The sequence below is a fragment of the Ceratotherium simum genome, unplaced genomic scaffold (genome assembly GCF_057802395.1).
Source record: "Ceratotherium simum simum isolate JZ-2026a unplaced genomic scaffold, ASM5780239v1 HiC_scaffold_50, whole genome shotgun sequence".
Lineage (NCBI taxonomy): Eukaryota > Metazoa > Chordata > Mammalia > Perissodactyla > Rhinocerotidae > Ceratotherium > Ceratotherium simum.
This window is the reverse complement of record NW_028261266.1, coordinates 98,050-123,077: the sequence shown is the minus strand read 5'-3', so window position 1 is coordinate 123,077 and position 25,028 is coordinate 98,050. Positions and strand designations below refer to the sequence as shown.

Below are 25,028 nucleotides of genomic sequence, written 5' to 3'. Positions count from 1 at the left end.
AGTAGGGGTCATGGACATTTCAGCCATATCCTCATGTAACTTAATCATGCCTTCAGTGCCTGCTGCAGCCTGATCTCACAGACACCACTTCCATTTGAGGATGGAGTGCTGCTGTGCACACCGAATGTTCTGGTTTGGTAGGTAAGGTAGCACCTAGTTCAAAACGGACAGCCAAGGTCACATGGTCACTTGGTGCCTATGGTTAGGCATTCGGCCTCTACTAAGGCCCAGTAGCAAGCAACACACGTTTCTCCGAAGGAGAGTATTATCTGCAGTGGATCTCAGGGCTTTGCTCCCAAGTCCTAACAGTCTCTGTTCTGATTCCTTGATTGGGGCCTGCTAATGGCACCACCTAACATCTCCACATGCAGGGACACTTCACGCACCATTGGGTCTGCTGGATCATATGGCCCCAGTGGCAGAGCAGCTTACCCCGATGCCTGGACCTGTTGCAGGGCCTTCTCTTGTTCTGGGCCCTACTCGAGACAAGCAGATTTTTAGGTCACTCGGTCAACGAGCTTGAGTCATCCAGCCTAATAAGGATTCTGTTGCTTCCAAAATGCAACGAGGCCCACCAGGCATTATGCGTTTTTTGTTGGTAAGAGGGGAGGGGCCAGATGACACCACTCATCCTTCACTTTAAAAGTGATATTATAACATGCCCAGCACCACTGGGAGGTGGTGAAATTTCACTGAGGAGGGTGGCCCTGAATTTTTGTGAGGTTTATTTCCTACCTTCTGACACACAATAGTTGCTACTCTTGGCTGACTAGATGGAATCAGCATCCCCACGTGGATCCTGTCACCTGGACGGTGCAATTCCCCGCTTCTTTTGAGTTACAGTTTCCCAAATACACACAGGCAGCGGCACCTTTTATTTCTTTATACTCACTCTCTGCTCACTTTTCTGTTGGGTCTTTTGTGTTTTCTTACCGATTTGGAGAATTTTTTTTTTAGATATAATATAAACTGATCCTTTATTGGTTCGTATCTGTTGTAGATATTTCCTCCTATTCTGCCCTTAGTGTTTTATTTTCTCTTTTTGGGTTGTTGACATATGTCAATAAATTAATTCTAGATATCAAGCTTATATCCAGCGACCTTACTAAAATTAACCTCTTTGTTGTAATAATTGTAGATGATGGTGAGTTTCCCATTCATGCAATGGTACCATCCATATCTACTGGCAGTTTGATTTCTTGTTTGTTGATCCTTATGCCTTTTATTACTTTCTACTGTGTTAATGCCCTGACTCCCCTTCCAGTAGCATGTTGAACAAATGAGTAATAAGGGCCATCTTTGTCTGGTTTTCATCCCAGGTGAAAAAGCTTTCAATAACTGTGCATTAAGTATGATGTTTGCTATAGATTCATTTTAAACAAACTTAACCAGATGAAGTTGCCTACTTTTACTCTTGTGTTAAGAGTTTTTTGTTGTTGTTGTTGTTTTGATGAGGAAGATTCGCCCTGAGCTAACATCTGCTGCTAATCTTCCTCTTCTCTGTGTATGTGAGCCGCCGCCACAGCATGGCCACGGACGAGTGGTGTAGATCCGTGCCCGGGAACCTAACCTGGGCCGACGAAGTGGAGGGTGCTGAACTTAACCACTAGGCTACCGGGGCTAGCCCAAGAGGTTTTTTTTAATGAATGATATTGAATTTTATTAAATTATGTTTTATATTGATTCTAGATGATGATATAATTTTCTCTTTTACTTTTCTGCTAATGGGATGGTTTCTGTGATTTAATTTTGAATGCTAAATCACCCCTGAATTTTTCAGTATATCCCACTTAGTACTGATGTATTCTGTTTTCATAGATGGCTAAATTCATAGAATGATATTTTCCTTAGAATATTTATATCTATGTTTATGAAAGAGATGATCTATAAATTTATTTTCTCCTAATGATCTGGTCAAATTGTGGTATCAATTTGATGCTGGCCTCATAAAATAAAGTGAAAAATAGTTCCTCTTTTCCTCCCTCTTTGGGAGAATTTGGAAAATTTAGGTGATTCTTTTTTCTTCCTTACACTTGGAATCTTTGAGTAGTCTTGGTCTGGAGTTTTCCTTGGCAAGGTTTTTGTTGTTGTTGTTGTTGTCGATTGGTTGTTTGATTTGATTTTTAAATAATTGATTCACTTTAGTCAATAGATAGAGAAGTTTTCCTGTTTTATGTTTCTGTATGTGTGTGTGTCACTTTTGATTAGTTGTTTTTTAAAATGTGGTTCATTTTGATCTCTGATGTCAAATTTTTATCCTAAATATTTATAAAATCTGCTTAGTATCTTGTTAACATCTGTGGGACCTGTAGAGGATGCCTATGTTTTGATTCCTGATATCGGTAATTTGGTTTCTTCTTTTTCTTTTCTTTTTCCCATCTGTTTTGCGAGGGGTTTACTAATTTTATTAATATCAACAAAACAACTTTTAGCCTTGTTGACTTGCTTCCATTGTATTTTTCTATGTCATTGATTTCTGCTCTTATATTTACTGTTGCCTTATTCTCATCTTCTTCCAGTTTGATAGTTGTGTTTTTAGTTCTTGGGAAGGAAGCTAAGATTAATGATATTAGTCTTTCCTCTATTCTAATTTACTCATTGAAGGCTATAAATTTCCCTCTAATCACTGATTTAGCTGGCACCCCATGTCTACACTGGTGTGTTGCCAAATTCTGTGCCTGTTGCTATGATAGAAGTGTGTGTAGAGTACAGTAGATACACCAAAGAAAGAGTGGTCATTTAGGTATGGACAAAGACTCCCTCAATTGTACTGTGTCTTGTAAATTGAGACAGTGTGTTATTAAAAATTAAAGGATAATCAAAGGCCGTAAAAGTCTGAGAATCCTATATACCAGCCAAAAATATTGTGGCACCAGGAAGGGCAATGTTTGAAACAGCAGGTCATTAAGGACCAGTATAAAACTCTGTCAATATGCATAGGAGCTTAGAGCGGGAGACATGGAGACAGAATGCCTCCTGGAACTCTGAGTTTGCCATTGACTATGTTGGCAAGCTTAGTCAACATCCTTGTGCTTCAGTTTCCTCATAGGTAAAATGTTTTCTTTAAAGATTAAATGATTTGATATTTATATGTAGTCACACAAGACTGATCTGTTAATCAGAGCCTGTTCTTCTCAAAGAGAACAGTCACTCTGGGACACAGAGGAGGAAGACTAGGCCACTATGCACAGATAAGACGGGAGGGTTCAGTTCGACGAAAATGAATGATCGGAATAGAAATAAAACAAGGATAATGAAAGGAAGCAGCAGAGACATTCTGTGTCTCCTTGGGACAGCCCAGCTCTTCGGATGGTCTCAGTCAGGCTCCTGGCGTCACCTGCGGACAGGTGTGTCGACCACGCTCGGCGAAGGTGGATGCGCAAGCCCACTCGTCCTGGGTTGGCCGGGGCGGGCAGAGGGTCACGCATCGCCCGGCACACGGATTCCCCGGCGTGGAGCAAAGAAAGGGCACCTGCGCAGTGGCCGGGACAGGTGGGGGCGGGCTAGCTGAGGGGGAACGTCCGAGGCCAGCCCGGGGAGGGGCAGGAGAAACTCGGCCGGCAGGAGGACGGCCGGGTGCGGTCACGGGGTGGGGATGCGGGCGGGGCGGGGTCTCGGTCCGAGGACTGCGCGCTTCGCCGACCACTGCAGAACGCGGCCCGCTGGGAGAGGCGAGCGTAACATCGCCCAGGCCACGCCCCGGCCAGACACGGTCCCTCCCCCACCTGTGGCACACCTCCTCCAGGGGCCGGCCCCAGCGCCGCCCCGGGACCCGTCTCCATCCGCCATTGTGGCCCCACCGCCGCTTACCCCCCGCCAGCTCCGTCACGCCCCCGCCAGTGACCCCCGCCCGTGGCCCTGCTCCGTTCTGTTTACTGCCCGCCCGGCTTTGGGCTCCGCCCCTGCACTGATCCCGCCTACGACAAGTGACCAGCCCCAGCCCCCTCTCACGGCCTGTGACCAGCCCACCCAAGACCCCCGCCTCCTTCACGCCCCAATTTCCGGTCCCTCCACCGTCCCCAGTGGCTCCACCCCTCCCCCACTCCCTTGACGTTCATCGGTTCCTTTCCAAGTGCTTGGGGGCGGGGCCAGCGGCGTCGAGCGGCGAGCGGCGCGGGATCGGTCAGCGGCGCAGAGGGGATGGGAGGCGTTGCGCGCAGCGCCTGGACTTGAGCGCGATGCTCAGCTGCTGCAGGCTCAGTCGCCTGGGACTGGTTCCCCTCCCCTCGGGCTCGGTCGTCTCAGGCTCCGCTGCCGCCTCAACTGCCTCGGACTCAGGAGCCACCGGCCGGATTGCCCCGTCCCCCCCCTCAGCCCCGCCCCGGCCTCCCCCGCCAGTCGGCGGGGGGGGGGGGGCACGCCCTCTGCCGCGGGACAGGTGAGTGAGTGGTCGCGGGCGGGGCCGGGGGCGCGGCGGAGGTAAGGGACCCGGTCTGGGGTCGGGGGTCAAGCCGGGTTCTTGGGCTGGGCCTGGGATCGGGGGTCAGGGGTCGAGCTGAGGTGGGGGCTGGGCCTGGGATCGGGGGTCGCCGGCTGAGGTCAGGGGCAGGAGCTGGAGGCTTGGGCTGGGGTCTGGGGTGGAAAAGTTGTGGAAAAGTCAGCCTTTTGTTTTTTGTTCTATGAAAGCCATATGCTTTTTTCTTTGCCCGGTTTTAAGATTTTCCGTCTCGGAGCCTGTGCATGTGTTTTCTCTCGGTCCTACTCCCGGCTCACAGAACTTTTTAAATTGTGCGAGTCTGCCATCAGGGTTGGAAAATTCTCAAACGTTATTCCTTCAAATGCTGCTATTCCCCATTCTTTTTCCCTCTCTTTCTGGTTACACAGATGTGAGACTTGTTGACCGTGTCCCACGTCTCTCATGCTCTGTACTGTTTTCATTCTTTTTTATATTCTCTTCTCTCCGAACTTCAGTTTCAGATCCAAATGTCTGCAAGTTTGGATATTTTCTGTTGGACCTGAGTTTCTCTAATTACGCCTTCAGTTCTGGCTGCTTTGCTTTGAAGCCGTCTAATAACTTCTTAATTGCAGATATCATATTTTTCAATGATAGAATGTCCATTTGATTACTTTTCTGTAGATTTCATGAGTGTTGAAATTCATCTTTTTATCCATTTGTTTCTCTCTCTCTGTTTTTAAACGTATTAATCATTTTTCTGACGAAACTTACTGAGGAATGATTTCCGTAAAATAAATTATATCCATTTAAGGTGTACAATTGGATGAGTTTGACAGTTGTGTACAGCCATGAGACAGCATTTCCATCACCCCCCCAGAGGTTCCTTGTGTCCCTTTACAGTCCATTCCTTGCTCTGCCTCTGGGTCCCAGGAAAACACAGGCATAGTTTTTGTCATTTTAGAGTAGTCTGCATTTTGTATTAAGGTAATCGTACGCTATGTGCTCTTCTTATGTCTGGCTTCTTTCCCTCAGCATGATAATTTTGAGATTCATCCTTGTTGTGGCTGTCAGCACAATGTTGAATAGCAGTGGTGCGAGTGGACATCCGTCCTTGTCTTGTTGCTAGTCTTAGGAGGAAAGTGTTCAGTATTTCACCGTGAAGTATGAAATTAGCTGAAGGTTTTTTGTAGGTGCCGTTTATCAGGTTGAGAAAATTCCTGTCTGTTCCCAGTTGGCTGAGAATTTTTATCAGCAGTGGGTGCTGAATTTTGTCAACTGTTTTTCTGCTTCTATGGAGATGATCATCTGGTTTTTCTCTTTTATTCTGTTAATATGATTAATTACATTGAAGGAGCATCAGTTTTCATTGTTGTGATAAACCTCATTTGGTTGTGATGTTTATTCCTTTAAAATATTTCTGGATTTGATTTGAGCATGTGTTAAGGATTTTAGTGTCTAGTTGCATGAGGGATATTGTTCTGTAGATTTGTTTCCTTATGTTATCTTCATCTGGTTTTGGTGTCAAAAACCATAAAATGATCTCATAAAATGGTCTCATTTTGTAGCATCAGTATTAGTTCTTTCTTAAATATTTGGTGGAATTGACCAGTGTAGCCCTCTGAGCTTAGTTTTTAACTAGGAATTCAATTTATGTAATAGATATGGGTCTGTGCAGGTTATCTGTTTCTTGAATGAGCTTTGGGAGTTGTCTTTCAAGGAATTTTACCAGTTCTTCTAAGTTGTTGAATTTGTTGGCTAAAGTTGTTGAGGATATTCTCTTATTATCCTTTTATTGTCTGTAGGACCTGTGGAGATCATTTCTCTTTCATTCTTAATACTGATGACGTATGCCCTCTTTATTGATTTATTTTTTTATCTTGATCGTTCTAGCTATGAGTTTATACATGTAGACAATTTGTTGCTCTTTTCAAGGAACCAGCTTTTAGCTTGGTTATTTTTCTCCATGTCTGTTTTCAATTTTGTTGATTTCTGCTCCTGCTTATTTCTTTCCTTCAGTTTCCTTTGGGTTTGCTTTGCTCTTTTTTTTAGCTCCTTGAAGTGGGATCACATATCTTACACATGTTTTGTTAAATTTATCCCCTCAAATGTGTCATGTTTTTGTGTGCTATGATAAATGGTAGTGTTAAAAGATTTCATTTCTAGTTGTTAGCTAGTATGTAGAAATACAGTTTGGTTTTGTATATTGAATTTATATCTTCCACTTAGCTAAAGTCACTTGGTAGTTTTAATAACCTTTCCCCCCATGATCGTGTCTTCTGCAAATAAAGATAGTTTTACTTACTCCTTTCCAACATGTATGCCTTTTATTTATTTTTCCCATCTGTTGTCTAGGACCTCCATATACTATTGAATAGAAGTGGTGAGAGTGGATCTTCTTGCCTTGTTCTTTATCTTAGGGGGAAAGCATTCAGTCATACATCATTAATTATGATGTTAACCCTAGGTTTTTCATAGATCCCTTTGTCAGCTTGAGGAAATTTCCTTCTTTTTCTTGTTTCCTAAATTTTAAATTTATCACGAGTGTGTATCAAATGCTTGAGGAAATTTCCTTTTTTTTCTTGTTTCCTGAATTTTAAATTTATCATGAATGTGTATTGAATTTTGTCAAATGCTTGAGGAAATTTCCTTCTTTTTCTTGTTTCCTAAATTTTAAATTTATCATGAATGAATGTGTGTTGAATTTTGTCAGAAGCTTTTCTGCATTTATTGTGATCATCATAGGTGATTTTTCCTTTGGTTGGTTGGTATTTTGAATTGCATTTATTGACTTTTCAGTGTTAAACCAACTTTGCCTTCCTAGGTTGAACCCCACTTGGTCATGATGGATTATCTTTTTTATCTGTCTATCATCTATCTATCTATCTGTCTATCTATCATCTATCTATCTTCCTGAGTTTAATTTGCTGTTATTTTTTAAAGGACTTTTTCATCTATGATCATGAGGGAAATTGTTCAGTAGTTTTCTTTTCTTGTAGTATCTTTGCTTGATTTTGTGATGAAATGAATGTATTGGGTAGTGTTGCCGCCAGCCTTTTCTGAAAGAGTTTGTGTTAGATTGTATTCTTTTTTTCTTAAATTTTTAATAGCATTCATCGAGACCTTAAGTGTTCTTTGGGGGAAGATTTTTAATTAAGATTTAGTTATTTAAAACTTTTCGTAGTTTTGTGTCCTGAGCCAATTTTAGTAGTTTATGTTTTGTAAGGTATTGATTTTTTTCTCAGTTATAAAGTTCAGTGATATAAAGTTTCTTTTTATATTGCATCATTATCCTTTTCATTATTGTGAGATCTATAATGATGCCTCTCCTTTCACTAATGAGATTTGTAACTTTTTTCTCTTTTCTTTATCAGTTTAGCTTGTGGTTTATCAATTTTATTGACTTTTTAAAGCATACAGATTTTGCTTTCATTGATTTTTCTCTATTGTCTGTTTTTCCTTTTATTGATTTTTATTCTTAACTTTAGTATTTTCTTCCTTCTTACTTGGGATATATTTTGCTGAGTTTTTTCCTAATTTCTTAAGGTAGAAGCTAAGATAATTGATTTTGGACTTTTTTTTTCTCCTCGGACATTAGCATTTAGACCTATAGATTTCCCTCTAAGCACCGCTTTAGGTTTCTCCTACATATTTTTTAAACTTTTTGTTTTGAAATAATTATAGACTCACAGGAGGTTGCAAAAGTAACATAAGAAATCCTGGATACCCTCCACCCACTTTCCCTCAATGGCAACATCTTATATAACTATAGTACAGTATCAAATTCAGGGAATTGGCATTGATATATTGACATTGATATACTGTTAACTAGAACACAGGCATTATTCAACCTTCATCATAATTAAACCTGCGTATTTCTGTGTGTGTGTGTGTGTGTGTGTGTGTATTCTGTGCAGTGTTGTTCCATATATAGCTGTGTGTAACCGCCACCAGAGGGGCCACGATACAAAATTGTTTTATCACCACAAAAGAACTCCGTGTGCTGCCTCTTGGTGTTCACACCTGTTCTCCATTCTACCTCCTCTCCCTGACCCTTGAAAACTGCTGATCTGTTCTCCATCGCTCTAGTTTTGTCATTTCAAGAACGTTATATAAGTGGAGTCATATAGTATGCAGCCTTTGGGGATTAGCTTTTATCCCTAAACATAATGTTCTTGAGGTACCTCCAGGTTGCTGCAGGTGTCAATAGTTCATTCGTTTGTATTGCAGAGTAGTATTCCCTTGTATGGATGAACCAGGGTTTATTGAACCATTCGCTTATTAAAGGGCATTTGGACTGTTTCCAGTACTGCTACCAAGAATAAAGCTGCTGTTAACATTCAGATAGAGGGTTTTCTGTGAACATAAAATTTTATCTTCTGGGACAAATGCCTATGAGTACAACTTCTGGGTCATGTGGTGGTTGCAAATTTAACTAGAAACTGCCAAATGGTTTTCCAGATTGGCTGTATTATTTTACATTGCCCCTGGAATTTTATGATCATCCCACATATTTTGCTGTCTTGTGTGTTCATTTTCCGTCAGTTTAAAATATTTTCTGAAATTCTTTGTGATATCTTTTTTGCCCCATTAGTCTCTTCAAAATATGGCTTTTTATTGATAAATATTTAGGGTTTTTCTAGAGACCTCTCTGTCGATTTCTAATTTAATTTTTTATAATCAGAAAATATTTTGTATTATTTTAAACTTTTCCGTGTTCCCTTGAAATTAGTTTGTATTCTTCAGTTATTGGCTGGAGTGTTCTAAAAGTTTCAATTAGGGCAGATTAATTGATGGTATTATCCAAGTCTTCTGTTCTCTTACTGATTTCATGTCTACTTGATTTATCTAGTACAGAGAGAGGAGTGTTGTCTTACTTCAACTTTTAATTCAGTCAGTTATTGTGTGCACACACATGTAGGATTGGTATGTCTTCTTAATCGACTGATATTTTTATCATTGTAAAATGTCCTTCCTTAGCTCTGGTTAGTGTTTGCATGGTTTATCTTTTTCCATTCTTTTTCTTTAAACCTACTTCTGTTTGTATATTTAAAGTGGTTTTATCGTTGACAGTATATTGTCAGGTCTTGTTTTTACCCTGTCTTTGCCTTTTAATTGGAATGGTTTGACTGTTTCCATTTCTTGTAATTATTGATATGGTTGGGTTTAAATCTGTCTTGCTACTTGTTTTTTTATTTATCTATTCTTTGTTCCTCTTTCTTTTTTATTAGTTTTATGTTTTTTAGGATTCCATTTTATCTCCATCACTGACAACGTCATTGTATTGTCCCTATCTATTTTAGTAGGGAGGTTTGTTGTTTGTTAGTATTTTGGTGGTTACTCACCTGGTATCATTTGAATTCCTCCTGAAGCAATTCCTCTAGCATCTCTTGTTGCTTAAGTTAGCTGGTGACAAATTATTTCAGCTTTTGTTTATCTGGAAAAGTCCTTATTTCTCTTTAGTTTTAAAGAAAAATTTTTGAAATAAAATTTTAGGTTGACAGTTTTTCTTTCGGCACTTAAAAATTTATGGTCCATTGTGTTTTGGCTGTATAATTTCAGATGAGAAATCTGTGCTCAGTGCAGCTATGACATACAACTATCTGCCGGGGCTTTGGGGGAAAAAAGAGAAAAAAAAAAAAAAGCAGGACGAGGATTGGCAATAGCTGTTAGCTCAGGGCCAGTCTTCCTCAGCAAAAAGAAGAGGATTGGCATGGATGTTAGCTCAGGGCTGATCTTCCTCAGAAAAAAAAAAAAAAGAAAGAAATCTGGGCTCATTCTTAAATTTCTTTCTCTGTACTTAAGGTTTTCTTCTCCCTCTTTGTGCTTCAGTATGGTTTTGTGTTTACCTTTTCTGTGTTTCATTAAGCTTCTTCAAACTATGGATCTATTGTTTTTATCAAATTTGGAATATTTCCTGCCACTGTTTCTTTAAATATATTTTCCATCACCTTCCTCTCCTCTTCTTCTGGAACTTCTGGGCATGTTACACTACTTGGTATTGTCCCACTGGTCACTGAGCCTTGTTTTCCCAGTCTTCATCTCTCTGTGTTTCCATTTGGATATTTCTATTTTTGTGTTGCCCAGTTCCTTTCCTTCTGTGCATTTAATCAGCTGTTAATCTCATTCACTGAATTTTTCATTTGCAACATATATGTATTTATGTCACCTCTAGAAGTTCCATCTGGCTCTTTTTTTATATCTTCTGTTTGTCTCCTGCTGTATTCATGTTGTGTTTTAAATACTTGTGCCTGTTTATAATAGTTGTCTTAAAATCCTTATTTGGACAGTTCATCGTCTCTGCCTTTCAGGGTCTGTTCCTATTGACTAATCTTTCCCCTGTTTTTGGTCATATTTTCTTGCTTCTTTGTGGGTCTAGTAACTTTTAGTTGGGTGGTAGACATTGTGACTATTACAGTAAGTGTCTGGTTTTTGTCATTTATTTATTTATTTTTTTTAAAGATTTTATTTATTATTTATTTTTTTCCCCCCAAAGCCCCAGTAGATAGTTGTATGTCACAGCTGCACATCCTTCTAGTGCTGTATGTGGGACGTGGCCTCAGCATGGCCGGAGAAGTGGTGCGTCGGTGCGCGCCCGGGATCTGCGCCCGGGATCTGAACCCGGGCCGCCAGCAGCGGAGCGCGAGCACTTAACTGCTAAGCCACGGAGCCAGCCCTGTCATTTATTTTTAAAAGAGTGTTGGACTTTGTTTTTTCAGGAAGATAAGTTGTGGATCCGCTTGGTATTTTTCAAGCTTTTAAGATTTTTAGGTTATGTGTAGAGCATCATTACTCTAGGGCTAATTTAGCCCCACTATTGAGGTACAACCCTTTTGCTGTCTCTATTTATTGCCTTGGTAATTCAACTGGGACTCTCCCCTCTGACTGGTCAAAACTCTCAAGTCTCCCAGCCCTCTGTTGAGCAGTGGAAGTTGTTCAACTTAAAACTACCTGGTCACTTTTTGCCTCACCTCATTGAGTTTCATATGTTGCTTAGAATTTGGCAACAGATGAAAGGGACCCCTGTGCAGATTTTTGGAGCTCTTTTTATGTAGCTCTCTTCTCTTCTCTTCTCTTCAGACCCTTCCCACATATCTCCTCTTTATAATCTCCAACTGCTTCAGCCTCCCTGAGCTCTGATATATTTCACCCACTCAGTAGTCGGGTGTTCTGCTTGGGTTCCCTCTCCTTGTGATGCTGTCTGGAAAATGCTTTCACTAAGAAAGAGCAATAATAATCTTGTGCGGCCTGTTGTTCAAGGTCTGAAATTGGTTGTTTCATATACTTTTTTTTCCAGTTTTCTAGGTCACAGCAAGAGGGTATTGTACCCTTGTTTCTTCATCGTGGACAGAAGCAAAAGACTCCTCTCTTTGTTTTTTTAAATTTCTTGTGATTTTTAAAAAATTGTAGTAAAATACACATGACATAACATTTACAGTCTTTGCCATTTTTAAGTGTACAGTTCAGTGATATTAAGTGCATTCATGTTGCTGTGCAACCATCGCCGCCATCCATCTTTAGAACTCTTTTCATCTTGAAAAGCCGACACTCTGTATCCATTAAACAGTAATTCTCCATTCTCCCCTAACACCCAACCCCTGGAAACCACTATTGTACTTTCTGTTCTATGAATTTGCCTACTCTAGGTACTTCACATAGGTGGAATCATACGGGGTTTGTCCTTTAGTGACTGGCTTATTTCACTGCCTTTTTTTTTTTTAAATATATCATTTGGTCTTTGCTTGTAGTGTTAGAATGACGGTTTGCAGTACTCAGAATGTTTAAGCCAATGAGCTGATATGGTGGAGTGGGAAGGATTTACATTGGTATTTTTTGTTTATTTTCTTGGTTGGGGGGATAGACTTTTGTGTGTTTTTATTCCATAGCTTGACGTGTATTTAACCTCCTGTAAGACACTTTATATATGTTAGTGATGGAGTCTTAATCTATAGCACTGCCCACTCATTTTCTTTTGGCTTAAAAGACATTGTATGTTCACTGAAATTAGTAATTTTCCGTCTCTCTTAGGTCTTTACCTGCCAGTGATGCCATCAGAACTGCCAAAGATTCATACTTCTACAGGCCCTTATTTTTAAACAGCTTGCACATGAAGAGCTTCATTGATTCTCATGCTAGCCCTTTCCTGTTCTGATTTCCCATTCAGGATAGAATTTGCCATTCCTTTGTGGTATTTCGTATGTTTGTCTATGATCTCCTCCTCAAATCCGATATACTTATTATGTTTATGTCTCTCCTTATAAGTCCTGTTCCATTTATATCTCCTTATTTGCTGTGTCTAACCCAAAGTAGGTCCTCAGTAAAGATTAATTTGAGGAAGAAAAGTATCATTATACTTAATTATAGGTGAAGTGAGTGAATCACCTGAATCTCAGGTCTACATTTATTGTCTCTAATTCCTTTGCATTTCTTGAACCCACTGCATCTGAATTTTCTCTGTTAAACCACAAAAACAGCTTTGTCAGAATCACCAAAGGCCTCTTCAGCTTTGCTAACTCCAGTGATCAATTCTCAGTCTTCATATTACTTGCCCTATCAGCTGCATCTGAATCCAGGTCATTGCTTTCTCCTCAGAACTCTTTCTTTACTTGGCTTCTAGGACACCTCTATCCTAGCTATTCTCCTAGCTCTCTGACTGCTTCTTCTCAATCTCTCTTGGCTGGCTCCTTCCCATATGCCAATCCTTGTTGGAGAGCCCAGGGCTACATCCTTGGTACTCTTCTCTTTCTACCTCATTCTCTCAGTGATCTCACCTGGTTTCATGGCTTTAAATACCACCTGTGTCCTGATGAATCTTAAATATATCTTTGTAGCCTGAACCCCATCCCCTGAACTCCAGGATTATATTCATCTGCCTACCTAACGCTGCCATGTGGCTGTGTGATGGACATCTCTTACTTCACATTTGAACGAAGAAGTCAATTATCATTCTTTTTCCCTGACTACTCCTTCCTCAGCTTTCTTTAATTTAGTTGATGGCAACTCCATTCTTCTACTCCTCAGGCTAAAACCCTGGGAATCATCTTTGACTCCTTTCTTGTTCTCATAGCCCATATCTAATATATTCACAATTCTGTCTGCACTTTCTTCACAGTATATATTCAGGATCTAACGACTTCTTACCACCTCCACTGCTATCACCCTGGCCCTAAGCTACCATTATATTTCACCTGGATCATTTCATTAGCCTTCTAACAGATCTCCTTGCTTCAGCTTCTGCTCAGTTACAGGTGATTATTCCCACAGTATTTAGAATGATCTTTTTTTTTATTTTGTGAGGAAGATCAGCCCTGAGCTAACATCCGATGCCAATCCTCCTCTTTTTTTTTTGCTGAGGAAGATGGGTGCTAACATCCGTGCCCATCTTCCTCTGCTGTATATGGGATGCCACCACAGCATGGCTTGAGAAGCAGTGCGTCAGTGCACATCCAGGATCCAAACCTGCGAACCCCGGGCTGCCGAAGCAGAGTGCACGCACTTAACTGCTTGCACCACCAGGCCAGCCCTAGAATGATCTTTCTAAAAGTGTGGGTTAACATCTACTTCTGGGAAGATGGAGTTGATGTCCTTTTCCCTATTCCTTCCACTAAGCACAGCAAAAGATCCTGGACATTATATATAAGATAAACGTAGACTCTGGAAGATGGTGAGAAGGCAGACCAGCTAGGGACCTTGGGACCCAAGGAATGACATGGCAGTGAATTCCTTGAGTGTTCTTTTTGCCTTATATATCACAGACTTGAACCTGAGAAGCTGGCAACCCATAAATACCAACGGGTGCAGGACAAAAAAAATGCAGCAGAAGCCTCCTCTCTCTAGCCAAAGGACAGGAAAGAGACAGCCTAGCAAGACAGAAAACTTTTGGACAATAACTGTTCTACTCCAGACAAAGAGCACAGAATTTTTTAGCCATTTTTTCTTCAAGTACCTTTTCAGTTCAGCTCTTGTTCTCCTCTTCTTCTGGGACTCTGATGACATGATTGTTAGCTCTTTTGCCATACTGCCACAGATTTCTGAGCCTCTGTTCTTTTTCTTTGACTATTCTCTCTCTGTTGTTTAGAATGTGTACTTTTTATTGTTCTATCTTCCATTTCACTGATTATTTCCTCTGACGCCTCCTGTCCGCTATGGAGCCATCCATTGAGTTTTTATTTTAGTTACTGTATTTTCCAGAAGATAGACAAGGCGAGAACACCTCCCAGTTCATTTTATAAAGTTAGTTTTAACCTGATATTCAAGCCAGAAAAAGACATTAAACCACCAGCCTTCATGAATATATATGCAGAAATCCTTAGCAAAATATTAGCAAACAGATTTCAGCGATATATACAAAGAACTGTGTGCCGTGACCAAGTAGAGTTTATTTCAGGGATGCAAGCCTGGTTCAATATTTGAAGATCAATTAGTGTAATACACCATATGAACAGGATAAAGAAGAAAAATCCAAATGATCATATCATTTGATGTAAGGAAGCATGTGACAAAATCTAGCATCTGATTAAAACTCAGAAAATTAGGAATAGAGGAGAAGTTACTCAACTTGATAAACAGCATCTACAAAAACCTACAGCTAACAGTATGCTTCATAATGAAAGACTGAGTGAGTTTTTTTTCAGATCAGCAATAGGACAAGGATGCATGTTCTTATTCCACATGGTGTTGGAAGTTCTAGCCTGTGCAATAAGACAAGAAAAGGCTTCCAGATCAGAAAGGATAGAATAAAATTGTCCTTATCTGCAGATGACATTTTTATCAATGTAGAAAATCCCAAGGAATCTACAAAAAAAAACACACCACAAACTCCTAGAATACGTGAGTTCAGCAAGGTTGCATCATACAAGATAAACACACAAAAATGAGTTTTATTTTTTATACTATCAATGAACATGTGGATCTCAAAATTAAAAATGCAGTCTAATCCATGAAAAATAAATAAATACATAAGTATAAATCTAACAAGACATTTATAGAACTTTTTATGGTGAAAACTATAAAACCCTGATGAAAGAAATAAAAGTATATCTAAATAAATGAAGAGACATACCATTTACCATACATAGTAAAGATGTCAGTTCTCCCCAAATTATTATGCAGGCTTAATGTAATTTCTATTAAAATCATAGCAAAAATCTTTGTAGATACACATACAAGTTCATTCTAAAATACGGAAAACAAAGGAACTAGAATAACTAAAACAGTTTTGAAAAAGAAGAATAAAGTGAGAGGAATCAGTCTGCCCATTTTCAAGACTTATTTTATAGCCACAGTAACGAGACTATGTGGTATTGTTGGAAAGACAGACACAGAGATCAGTGAAACAGTCTAGGGAACCCAGTATAGAAAATAGTATAGAGAACCACAGAAATGTGCCCAAATGATTTTTGAGCAATTATTTTCTCAAATAATTTTGAGAATTGCAAAGGCAATTCAGTGGAGGAATGATAGGCTTTCCAACAAATGGTGCTGGAGCAATCAAACATCTGTAAGCAAAAAATGAACCTCAATCTAAATCTCACGGCTTATAAAGAAATTAACTCAGAATGGATCACAAGCTCAAAGCTCAAATCTAAAATGCAAAACTATAAGACTCAGAAAAAAAGGAGAAATTTTTGCAGTTTAGGGAAGGGCTGGGCAAAGAGTTCTTGGACTTGACACCAAACGTCATCCATAAGAGGAAAATTGATCAGTGGGACTTCATCAAAATTAAAAACTTTTTCTCTGCAAAAGAACCTCCCAAGAGGATGAAAAGACAAGCTACACACTGGGAGTAATGTTTGCAAAGCACCTATCTGAGGAAAGACTGGTAATGGAATATATGAAGAACTATTAAAACTCAACAGTAAAAAAATAATTCAACTAGAAACTGGACAAAAGACATCAAAAGACATTTCACCAAAGAGGAGATACAAGTGGCAGATGAGCACATGAAATGATGTTAAACATCATTAGTCATTCAGGAAAGGCAAATTAAAACCACATGAGATATCACTACACACCTATCAGAATGGCTGAGGTAAAAGAAGAATGATAATAGCAAATGATGGTGAGGATGTGGAGGAACTAGTTTTCCCCTCCATTGCTGGTGGGAGTGGAAAATGGCACAGCTACTCGGGAAAACAGTTTGGCAGGGTCTTATCAAACCAAACTTGTAACTGCCACACAACCAGCAAACTCAACTAGTAGGCATTTATCCCAGAGAAATGAAAACTATGTTCACACAAAAACCTATTCACAGGTGTTCGTAGTACGTTTATTTGAAATAGCCAAAAACTAGAAACAATCCAGATGTTCTTCAGTGGATGAATGGTTAACACACAAACTGGGGCCCATCCATGCCATGGAATACTACTCAGTCATACAAAGGACTGAACTACTGGTACATACAGCAACCCAGATGAATCCCCAGAGAATTATGCTGAGTGAAAACAGCCAGTCCCAAAAGGTTACGCACTATATGTTTCCATTTGTATATAACATTCTTGAAATGAGAAAATTATAGAAAGGAGAACAGATTAGTGGTTGCCAGGGGTTAAAGAGGAGCTAGGGGTGGGAGGGATGTGGTTGTAGCTATAAAAGAGAAATGTGAGGGATCCTTGTGGGTATGGAAATATTCTGATTCTTGACTGTATCAATGTCAATGTCTTGGTTGTGATATTGTGCTATAGTTTTGCAAGATGTTACCATTGGGGAAAACTGGGTTAAGGATACGTAGATTATTTCTGTATTATTTCTACCACTGCATGTGAATCCACAATAATCTTGAAATCTAAAGTTTAATTAAAAAATATACGTTAGATCATGCCATCCCTCTGTTCCTCCTCTGCTCCTCCTCATGTCCCTCATAGTATAAGGCACAGTGATTCTGAGCTTCACATGACCTGGCCTCTGCCTGCTCCTGGTCTCACTTCCTGCCACTCACCCCTGCTGAGTTTGTTTAACCCCATTGGCATCCTTGCTGTTCCTCAAACACCAAGCACATAGTCCAAACTGAAACTCATTCTGTTTCCTTTTTTACTTTGGCTTCCAGGAAACTCAGATTTTGAGACCAGCAATGTTTAAATTCAAGTTTATGAAGCCCCTGTCAAGTGCCAGGCCCTGTGCTAGGTGCTTGGGTGATGTCAGTGAACAGGAAAGGTGGAGATCCCTGCCCTGAGGAACCTTATATTCTGTCAGAGGGAGATAGGGACAGGAATAGGAATGGTAATAAAGGGGCCACTGGCATGTTGGGATTGAGGATAGGGCAGGGGAGGGGAGGTTGCAGTGCTGGCCATGGGAGGCCAGGGCTGCCCTCATTGAGCAGATGACATCTGAGGACAGGCTTGGAGCAGGTGAGGGAGTTAGTGGATATCTGGGGAAGAGCATCCCAGGGAAGAGGACAGCAGGAGAGGCTAGCGTGGTGGAGCAGAGAGGAGGGCTGAGGAGATGGTGACTGAGAGCTGATGGCAGCTGGGCCAAGAGGCAGTGGTGGGCGGGGAGAGGGTGGGCAGGTCTGGTCAAGCCTTGTAAGCAGTGGGAGAATTTGGCTTCTACTCTGTGGGAAATAAGGAGCCATTGCAGGGTTTTGAGCAGAGCAGTGACATGAATGGACTTCGGCTCTAACTGGACAACTCCGCCTGCTCTTTCGGGGGGCAAGGACATAAGAAGGAGCCCGTTAGGTGGTCATTCCATTAACTCAGGAAAGGTGCGATGGTGATGTGCACCAGGGTAGTGGGGATGTGAAGTGGCTGGATTCTGCATATGGCTGGATGGTAGACCTCACAGTAGCTCACAAACATAGACGTGTGAGGTGAAAAGGGAGGGGTGCTATGGGTGATTTTTGGCCGGGTAGTCTGGAAAGGTGGCATGCAGTGGTCCGGGATGGGGAAGCCCTCAGGTCCCCAGGTTGAGAGGCCTGAGCTTCTGGTTTGGACATGTCACGTTGGAGGTAGAAACAGGTACTGCATGTGACTCGGGGTTTGGGAGAGGGGGCTAGGACATGGAGATAGAGGTTTGGGACTGCTGTGCATTTTGTTGGATGAATGGGCTTTCTTTTTTTCTATTTTTTAAAAAATTTTATTTATCAATATTTTTTTTATGGGCAAGAGTCACCCTGAGGTAACCTCTGTTGCCAATCTTCCTCCCTCTCTTTTTTTTTTTTTTCCCCTCCCCAAAGCCCCAGTACATAGTTGTATGTTCTAGTTGTAGGTCCTTCTGGTTCTTCTATGTGAGCCACCACCACAGCATGGCTACTGATAGACGAGTGGTGTGGTTGCATGCCCGGGAACCGAACATGGGCCACTGAAGCGCAGCCCGCTGAACTTTAATCACTTGAACCGTCAGGGCTGGCTCTGGATGGGGTTTCTGAAAGGGGCTACAGTGAGAGACAAGGACCTAGGACTGAGTCTGGGCCCTCTGATGTGAAGAGGTTGAGGAGAAGACCCTCTTCATTGGAGCAACTGAGAAGAGCAGCTGATCAGGTGGCAGAAAGCCCAGGGAGTACTGTGTGGGTGGGGTAATGGGTGTCAGACATGGGGGACGCTCAAGGGAACACTGGCAGCAGGACTGGGCAATGTAGACTGGCTGGGGCTCGGAAAAGGGCAGGCAAAGCCTGACTGGAGTGAGAGGAGAAGACAGCAATGACAGTTCACGTGTTTTCCTGCAAAAAAGAATAAGGGCGTGTGGTGGTGGCTGGTGGAGGAAGTGAGACCAAGAGCAGGAATTTTGAACATGCAAGACGTACTCGCTTATGTGCATTGTGGTGAGTGATCTTGCTGTGAACCAGAAGCTGCAGCGGCCCCTCCTGTCCCCGTCCATCCACACTTCCTTCAACACAGGCACCCAGAGGGGCTTCAAGGGAGAGTGTCTGCAACCAATAAGGTAATCGGATATGGGAAGAAGGTAAACATGGAGACATAAAACACTGTCTAAAGGAAGGGCAGTCATATTTGAAGTAATTTGAAGATTGACAGGAAATTCATAAAGGGAATATGGAGTTCCATGTACAACAGCAGGAGATTGCCTTATGCATAGCTTCCTGACCTCTGGAAGAACAGAATTTGCTGCTGGCAGAGTTCCAAAACAAGAAAATGTAAAAGGAATTGAATAGTCTCTCCTAAATCAATTTTGTGAGCCAAATGACCTACAGAGGGATGTGACGTAGTGCAGTTATGTGACACAGAGCGCCCCTGTCTGCTGAATACATTATGCCAGTTGATTTTGGAGATAACCAAATACTGCTTTCCATTGGTTTCTGGGAGCCTGATTAAGGCTCCTTAGACAGCCTCCATGGAGGCTGTCTCAGGGAAGCGTGCCTCTTGTTGTGGCTTTGGTGAGGTGATTGTCGAGTCTGTCGGTGGGGTCACCTGGGCCGGGTGTGGAGGAAGGCCTATGCAGGTGCTTCTCATTAGCACCTGGTTTTTGCTGTCTGTACAGCATGATTCTAGACTTTCTTCCTGAGTGTGAATCATTCTCGTGTGTAATGTGTTCTGGTGTCCTTCTCATGAACAGCCAAGTGCCATGGTTAACTTTGGAGAAGATGGTTATGTTGGTCCCTGGGGCAGAGCAGGGATGTTGCTATTTGCACTCAGTCCCAGGAATGTCTTCGACTTGTGGGTCACCTTGGCAAGCGCCTCTGTGCAAGAGTCTTGGGCTTTCCTGTGACAGCACAGTTAGCCCAGCACAGAGGGGCGGCAGACTGGCGGCACAGTGGGTAGGTGACCCGCCAGGGCGAGAGCAGGCAGGGCTCCTCCCCAGCCGAGGTGTCACACAGAGACTTGTGTTGCCCGTCCTGAGCTCACACGGCTGGACAGTCCCCTTGTGCACACAGAGACAAGAGCTCCTCACTGCTCCTTAGGGAGCTTGGCAGTTAGTGGCTGTGTTTGTTCTTGAGATTCTTAGGATGACTGAGCACGTTTCCACTTGGTTTCACCATTTCAAGGCATTTCAGATCTTTCCTTGGCTGGGAGGTTGGCAGAAAAAGTGCCCACCAGTGTGGACCCACACTGGGAACATGTGGTCACCTATGGTTGCCACAAGCCAGGAATAGGCAAATGTTTTTTGTAAAGGTCCAGATAGTAAATATTTTCCGTATATGGGCCACATGTGGTCTCTGTCTTATATTCTTTTTTTTTTTCCTCAACCTTTTAAAGTCACAAAAACCATTTTTAGCTCATAGGCTATACAAAAATGGACAGTGGGCCGTGGTTTACTGACCCCTGCCATAAGCCCAGAAGGCAGAGATAAATGTTCGCTTGGCCTTAGGTTCACTAATTTGGTCCACCTAGAGGCATAGACAGTGTCTACTGTTTGGACAGACCATTGCTTTTGTATGTGTGCATTTATATCATCATGAGCATCAGTCTTGGAAAGGACCTTCCATCTGTCTTAGAGACCCTCCCACATTCAGGACACCCAGTCACTGAGTAGTCACTTGCACCATTACATTAGCAGTGTTGTGTTTTAGAAACACCCACCTCGTTACTGCAAAAATACCAGTTGTAATGAATTTCAGCAGCTCCTTTCTCCTGGAGCAGTGCTTCTCCACCCTAACTGCACATGAGAGTCCCCTTGCGGGCTTTTGCAAAACAACAGTGCTCAGGTATCCAAATGGGTAAAGTCAGACCTTGTAAAGTCAGACCTCGTAGCATCTAGGAGATGGGTTTCTTCATTCTGTTGTGCACTGCCTGGATGCCCAGTTCACAGTGATGCCACTGACTATATGTCCCTCCTTGTCCCACCCAGTGTGAAGATGAGTCAACTGGGAATTTAAATGAGGCCTTCAGGGTGTGTGCCCTCTAGGCAGGCATGATGGAGAAGCTGATAGAATCCATGGTACCAGCCTTCCAAGGTAGAAACATCTCCAACAATACTACGTTCATGTTCAACTACTCGACCTTCAACACATCCCACCAGGTCCTGGACCAGCTCTTTACTAGGTGAGTGCCTGCCCTGCCCCAGCACAGTGGTGACTCTGCCCACTGCCAGCTGTGTGTCTTGGGAATGTCACTGCCTCTCTCTGTGTCTCAGTTTGCAGTCAACAGTGCCTTTTTACTTTCATTAAGTATGTCTTGAATGAGTGAATGAATGAGTGAATCAATCAATCAAAGTGTGACTCATAACTAGAGGGCCTAAGTAGGCAACTCAGAACCCTTCACATTTTGGTTGGAAAAATTGACATGTAAAAGTAGCCATTCCAGGGCCAGCCCCGGTGGCCTAGTGGTTGAGTTCAGGACGCTCCACTTTGGTGGCCTGGGTTCGGTTCTCGGGCACGGACCTACAACGCTCTGTTAGCGGCCGTGCTGTGCTGGCAGGCCACATACTAAAAAATGGAGGAAGGCTGGCACAGATGTTAGCTCAGGGCAAATCTTCCTCAGCAAAATAAGTGAATCATAAATAAGTAACCATTCCTTTGGGTGCAATTGCTGCATGTTCTCTTCCTGCCTCCCGTTGGATGACACACTGCCACGGGTCATCAACATGGGCCTCCAGAAAGCCCTGCTTTTCCCTGCAGAGCCTCCATCTATTCTACTGCTACTGAGAAGACCCATCCTTCCTCACAGCCCCATCTCTTTAAGGCATGAAACCAGCCCCCCATCTTGCACCTGTCACATGCATGTCTGCCAACTTGTAGATGGCACCCAGCCAGTGGGATGAGGCAGTCAGGGTCTTGTTTAGAAACACCTGTTTCACCACACTGGGTGTGGTGAAACTCTCCTGAGTTTCTGCTTTACACAGCCAGAGAACTCACCACTCTCCTGAGTTCCTGCTTTACACAGCCAGAGACCTAGGGGCAAGCAGTGGGGGATTATCTGGCTGCCTCTTCTCCCAGGTTAGGGAGACACTGCTGGTGCTGGGTGCTGGCTGAGTTCTGTCTCTAGGTTGGGCTCCATGTCGGTCACCAGTCAAGGCACTGTTCTCCAATCTGGACCCCAGTGTGGTGAAACAGGTGTTTCTAAACAAGACCCTGACTGCCTCAGGAGTTGGAAACAGAAGCAATAACAGTAACAACAATGAACATCTATCGAGTATCTCTAAGAAGTGACTTACACATTCCTTCACCATCACCATGGTGGAAGATGTTATTATAATTATCTCATGTTAAAGACAAAGGAACTGAAGCTTGGAAATATTCAGAGTCAGCACTGTGTCCCATGATCCCCCTATTCCCCAGTGTAGATGTCCTAGTTCCTCCACCCATCCCACAGAGACCTGGGTTCAAACCCATGGGCAGTTCTTGGCCTGTTCACTTCACTTTTCTGATCCTCAGTTTTCCCATCTAAACAATGGGGATGATCATTGTATCTACCTCATGGAGGCTGCTGTGAGATTTAAATGATATGATCATGCATGAAAGTGCTCAGCAGGGTGCTTGGCCGTGGTCAGTGTTATTATTGGGCTGATATTTGTTGCAAGTGTCCAGAAGAGGAGAAGGAGGTGGGTGCTGGGGGTTGGTGGCCCCATGAGGTTAATGCTTTTCCCACCCCCTGAAACCCATGGAAGGAGATGGTAGGATTCGCTGGCAGGGATATGGGAGAGAGTGGGCCAAATGTCACTGACTTTTAGATGAAGGATGTGACATGGGAGCTCAGAGCCACCAGCTTCCAGCTCAGGCAGTGCTTCCAGTCTTCTCAATTTACATCAAGCCGGTGACCGGCAGGAGCGGAATATGTCTCATAGCTGGCTGCCTCTGTAGAGCTTGGTGACCTAGAATAAAGGGTAGGGAGAGTGGGTGAGATGGAGGTCTCTTGGGGCTGAGGAGGGCCACTGGAGCCAGTGAAAGAACACAGGCCTTGGAGCAAGGGAGACCTGAGTTCAAATCCTGGCTCTGCCCCTAATTCACTGTGCGACCTTAGGCACACCACTCCCCTTTCTGTTATATATAGCAACATTTTTCTTACTATAATATGTGGTTTAATTAATAAATTTAGATTGTTTCATGGACTATATTTCTTCTCCTTCAGAGGAAATATGGAAACATCAAAAAGAGTTAATTCAAACCAAGACAACAGGGTTATTACATAAAACCATAAAATCTTTTCTTTGATTTAATGATTTATGTAAAATAATATGTAAAGGATCTGGGACTATTTTAAGATTTTTTTTTTTTAATTTTTTGTTTATTGCAGTAACATTGGTTTATAACATTGTATAAATTTCAGGTGTACATCATTATACTTCTATTTCTGCATAGATTACATCATGTTCACCACCCAAATACTAATTACAACCCATCACCCCACACATGTGCCGAATTATCCCTTTCACCCTCCTCCCTCCCTGCTTCCCCTCTGGTAACCACCAATCCAATCTCTGTCTCTATGTGTTTGTTTGTTGTTGTTATTATCTACTACTTAATGAGGGAGATCATACGGTATTTGACCTTCTCCCTCTGACTTATTTCACTTTGCATAATACCCTCAGTGTCCATCCATGTTGTCACAAATGGCTGGATTTCATCGTTTCTTATTGCTGAGTAGTATTCCATTGTGTATATATACCACATCTGCTTTATCCATTCGTCCCTTGATGGGCACTTAGGTTGCTTCCAAGTCTTAGCTATTGTGAATAATGCTGCAGTGAACACAGGGGTGCATGTATCTTTATGCATTGGTGTCTTCAAGTTCTTTGGATAAATACCCAGCAGTGGAATAGCTGGATCATGTGGTAGTTCTATCCTTGCTTTTTTGAGGAATCTCCATTCTGTTTTCCATAGTGGCTGCACCAGTTTGCACTCCCAGCAGCAGTGTATGAGAGTTCCCTTCTCTCCACATCCTCTCCAACACTTGTTGTTTCCTGTCTTGTTAATTATAGCCATTCTGACGGGCGTGAGGTGATAATCTCATTGTAGTTTTGATTTGCATTTCCCTGATGGTTAATGATGTTGAACATCTTTTCGTGTGCCTGTTGGCCATGTGTATATCTTCTTTGGAGAAATGTCTCTTCAGGTCTTTTGCCTGTTTTTTAATTGGGTTGTTAGTTTTTTTGTTGTTGAGATGCATGAGTTCTTTATATATTTTGGAGATTAACCCCTTATCAGATGTGTGGTTTGCAAATATCTTCTCCCACTTGTTAGGTTGTCTTTTCGTTTTGTTGATGATTTCCTTTGCTGTGCAGAAGCTTTTTAGTTTGATGTAGTCCCATTTGTTTATTTTTTCTATTGTTTCTCTTGCCCGGTCAGACATGGTGCTTGAAAATATGTTGCTAAGACTGATGTCGAAGAGCGTACTGCCTATGTTTTCTTCTAAAAGTTTCATAGTTTCAGGTCTTACATTCAAGTCTTTAATCCATTTTGAGTTAATTTTTGTGTATGGTATAAGGTAAGGGTCTATTTTCATTTTTTTGCATGCGGCTGTCCAGTTTTCCCAACACCATTTGTTGAAGAGACTTTCTTTTCTCCGTTGTATGTTCTTGGCTCCTTTGTTGAAGATTAGCTGTCCATAGATGTGTGGGTTTATTTCTGGGCTTTCGATTCTATTCCATTGATCTGTGTATCTGTTTTTGTGCCAGTACCATGCTGTTTTGGTTACTATAGCTTTGTAGTATATTTTGAAATCAGGGAGTGTGATACCTCCAGCTTTGTTCTTTTTTCTCAGGATTCCTTTAGCTATTCAGGGTCTTTTGTTGTTCCATATAAATTTTA

At 42.1% G+C, this 25,028-nt stretch overlaps 2 protein-coding genes across 59 annotated transcripts in view; one reads left to right on the top strand and one right to left on the bottom strand.

Annotated features, from left to right (window-relative positions):
* Positions 1–25,028, top strand: part of LOC147911169 (uncharacterized) — a 159,688-nt gene that overhangs the window by 41,690 nt on the left and 92,970 nt on the right. For 43 of the 47 annotated variants that reach the window (XR_015551471.1, XR_015551467.1, XR_015551485.1 and 40 more), the window contains one exon: positions 21,131–21,324. Coding sequence is in view for 7 of the 47 variants with exons in the window: in XM_087428461.1 (XP_087284587.1) it covers positions 21,194–21,324 (131 nt within the window). In the remaining 40 variants the exon portion in view is untranslated. Of the gene's footprint in view, positions 1–3,619; positions 4,420–16,718; positions 16,854–21,130; positions 21,325–25,028 lie in introns of those variants that run through there. The other 4 variants (XM_087428466.1, XM_087428465.1, XM_087428464.1 and 1 more) reach the window with 4 other exon arrangements.
* Positions 22,758–25,028, bottom strand: part of LOC147911170 (uncharacterized) — a 90,265-nt gene continuing 87,994 nt past the window's right edge. For all 12 annotated transcript variants that reach the window (XR_015551497.1, XR_015551495.1, XR_015551494.1 and 9 more), the window contains one exon: positions 22,758–23,092. Coding sequence is in view for 1 of the 12 variants with exons in the window: in XM_087428467.1 (XP_087284593.1) it covers positions 23,022–23,092 (71 nt within the window). In the remaining 11 variants the exon portion in view is untranslated. The remainder of the gene's footprint in view (positions 23,093–25,028) is intronic.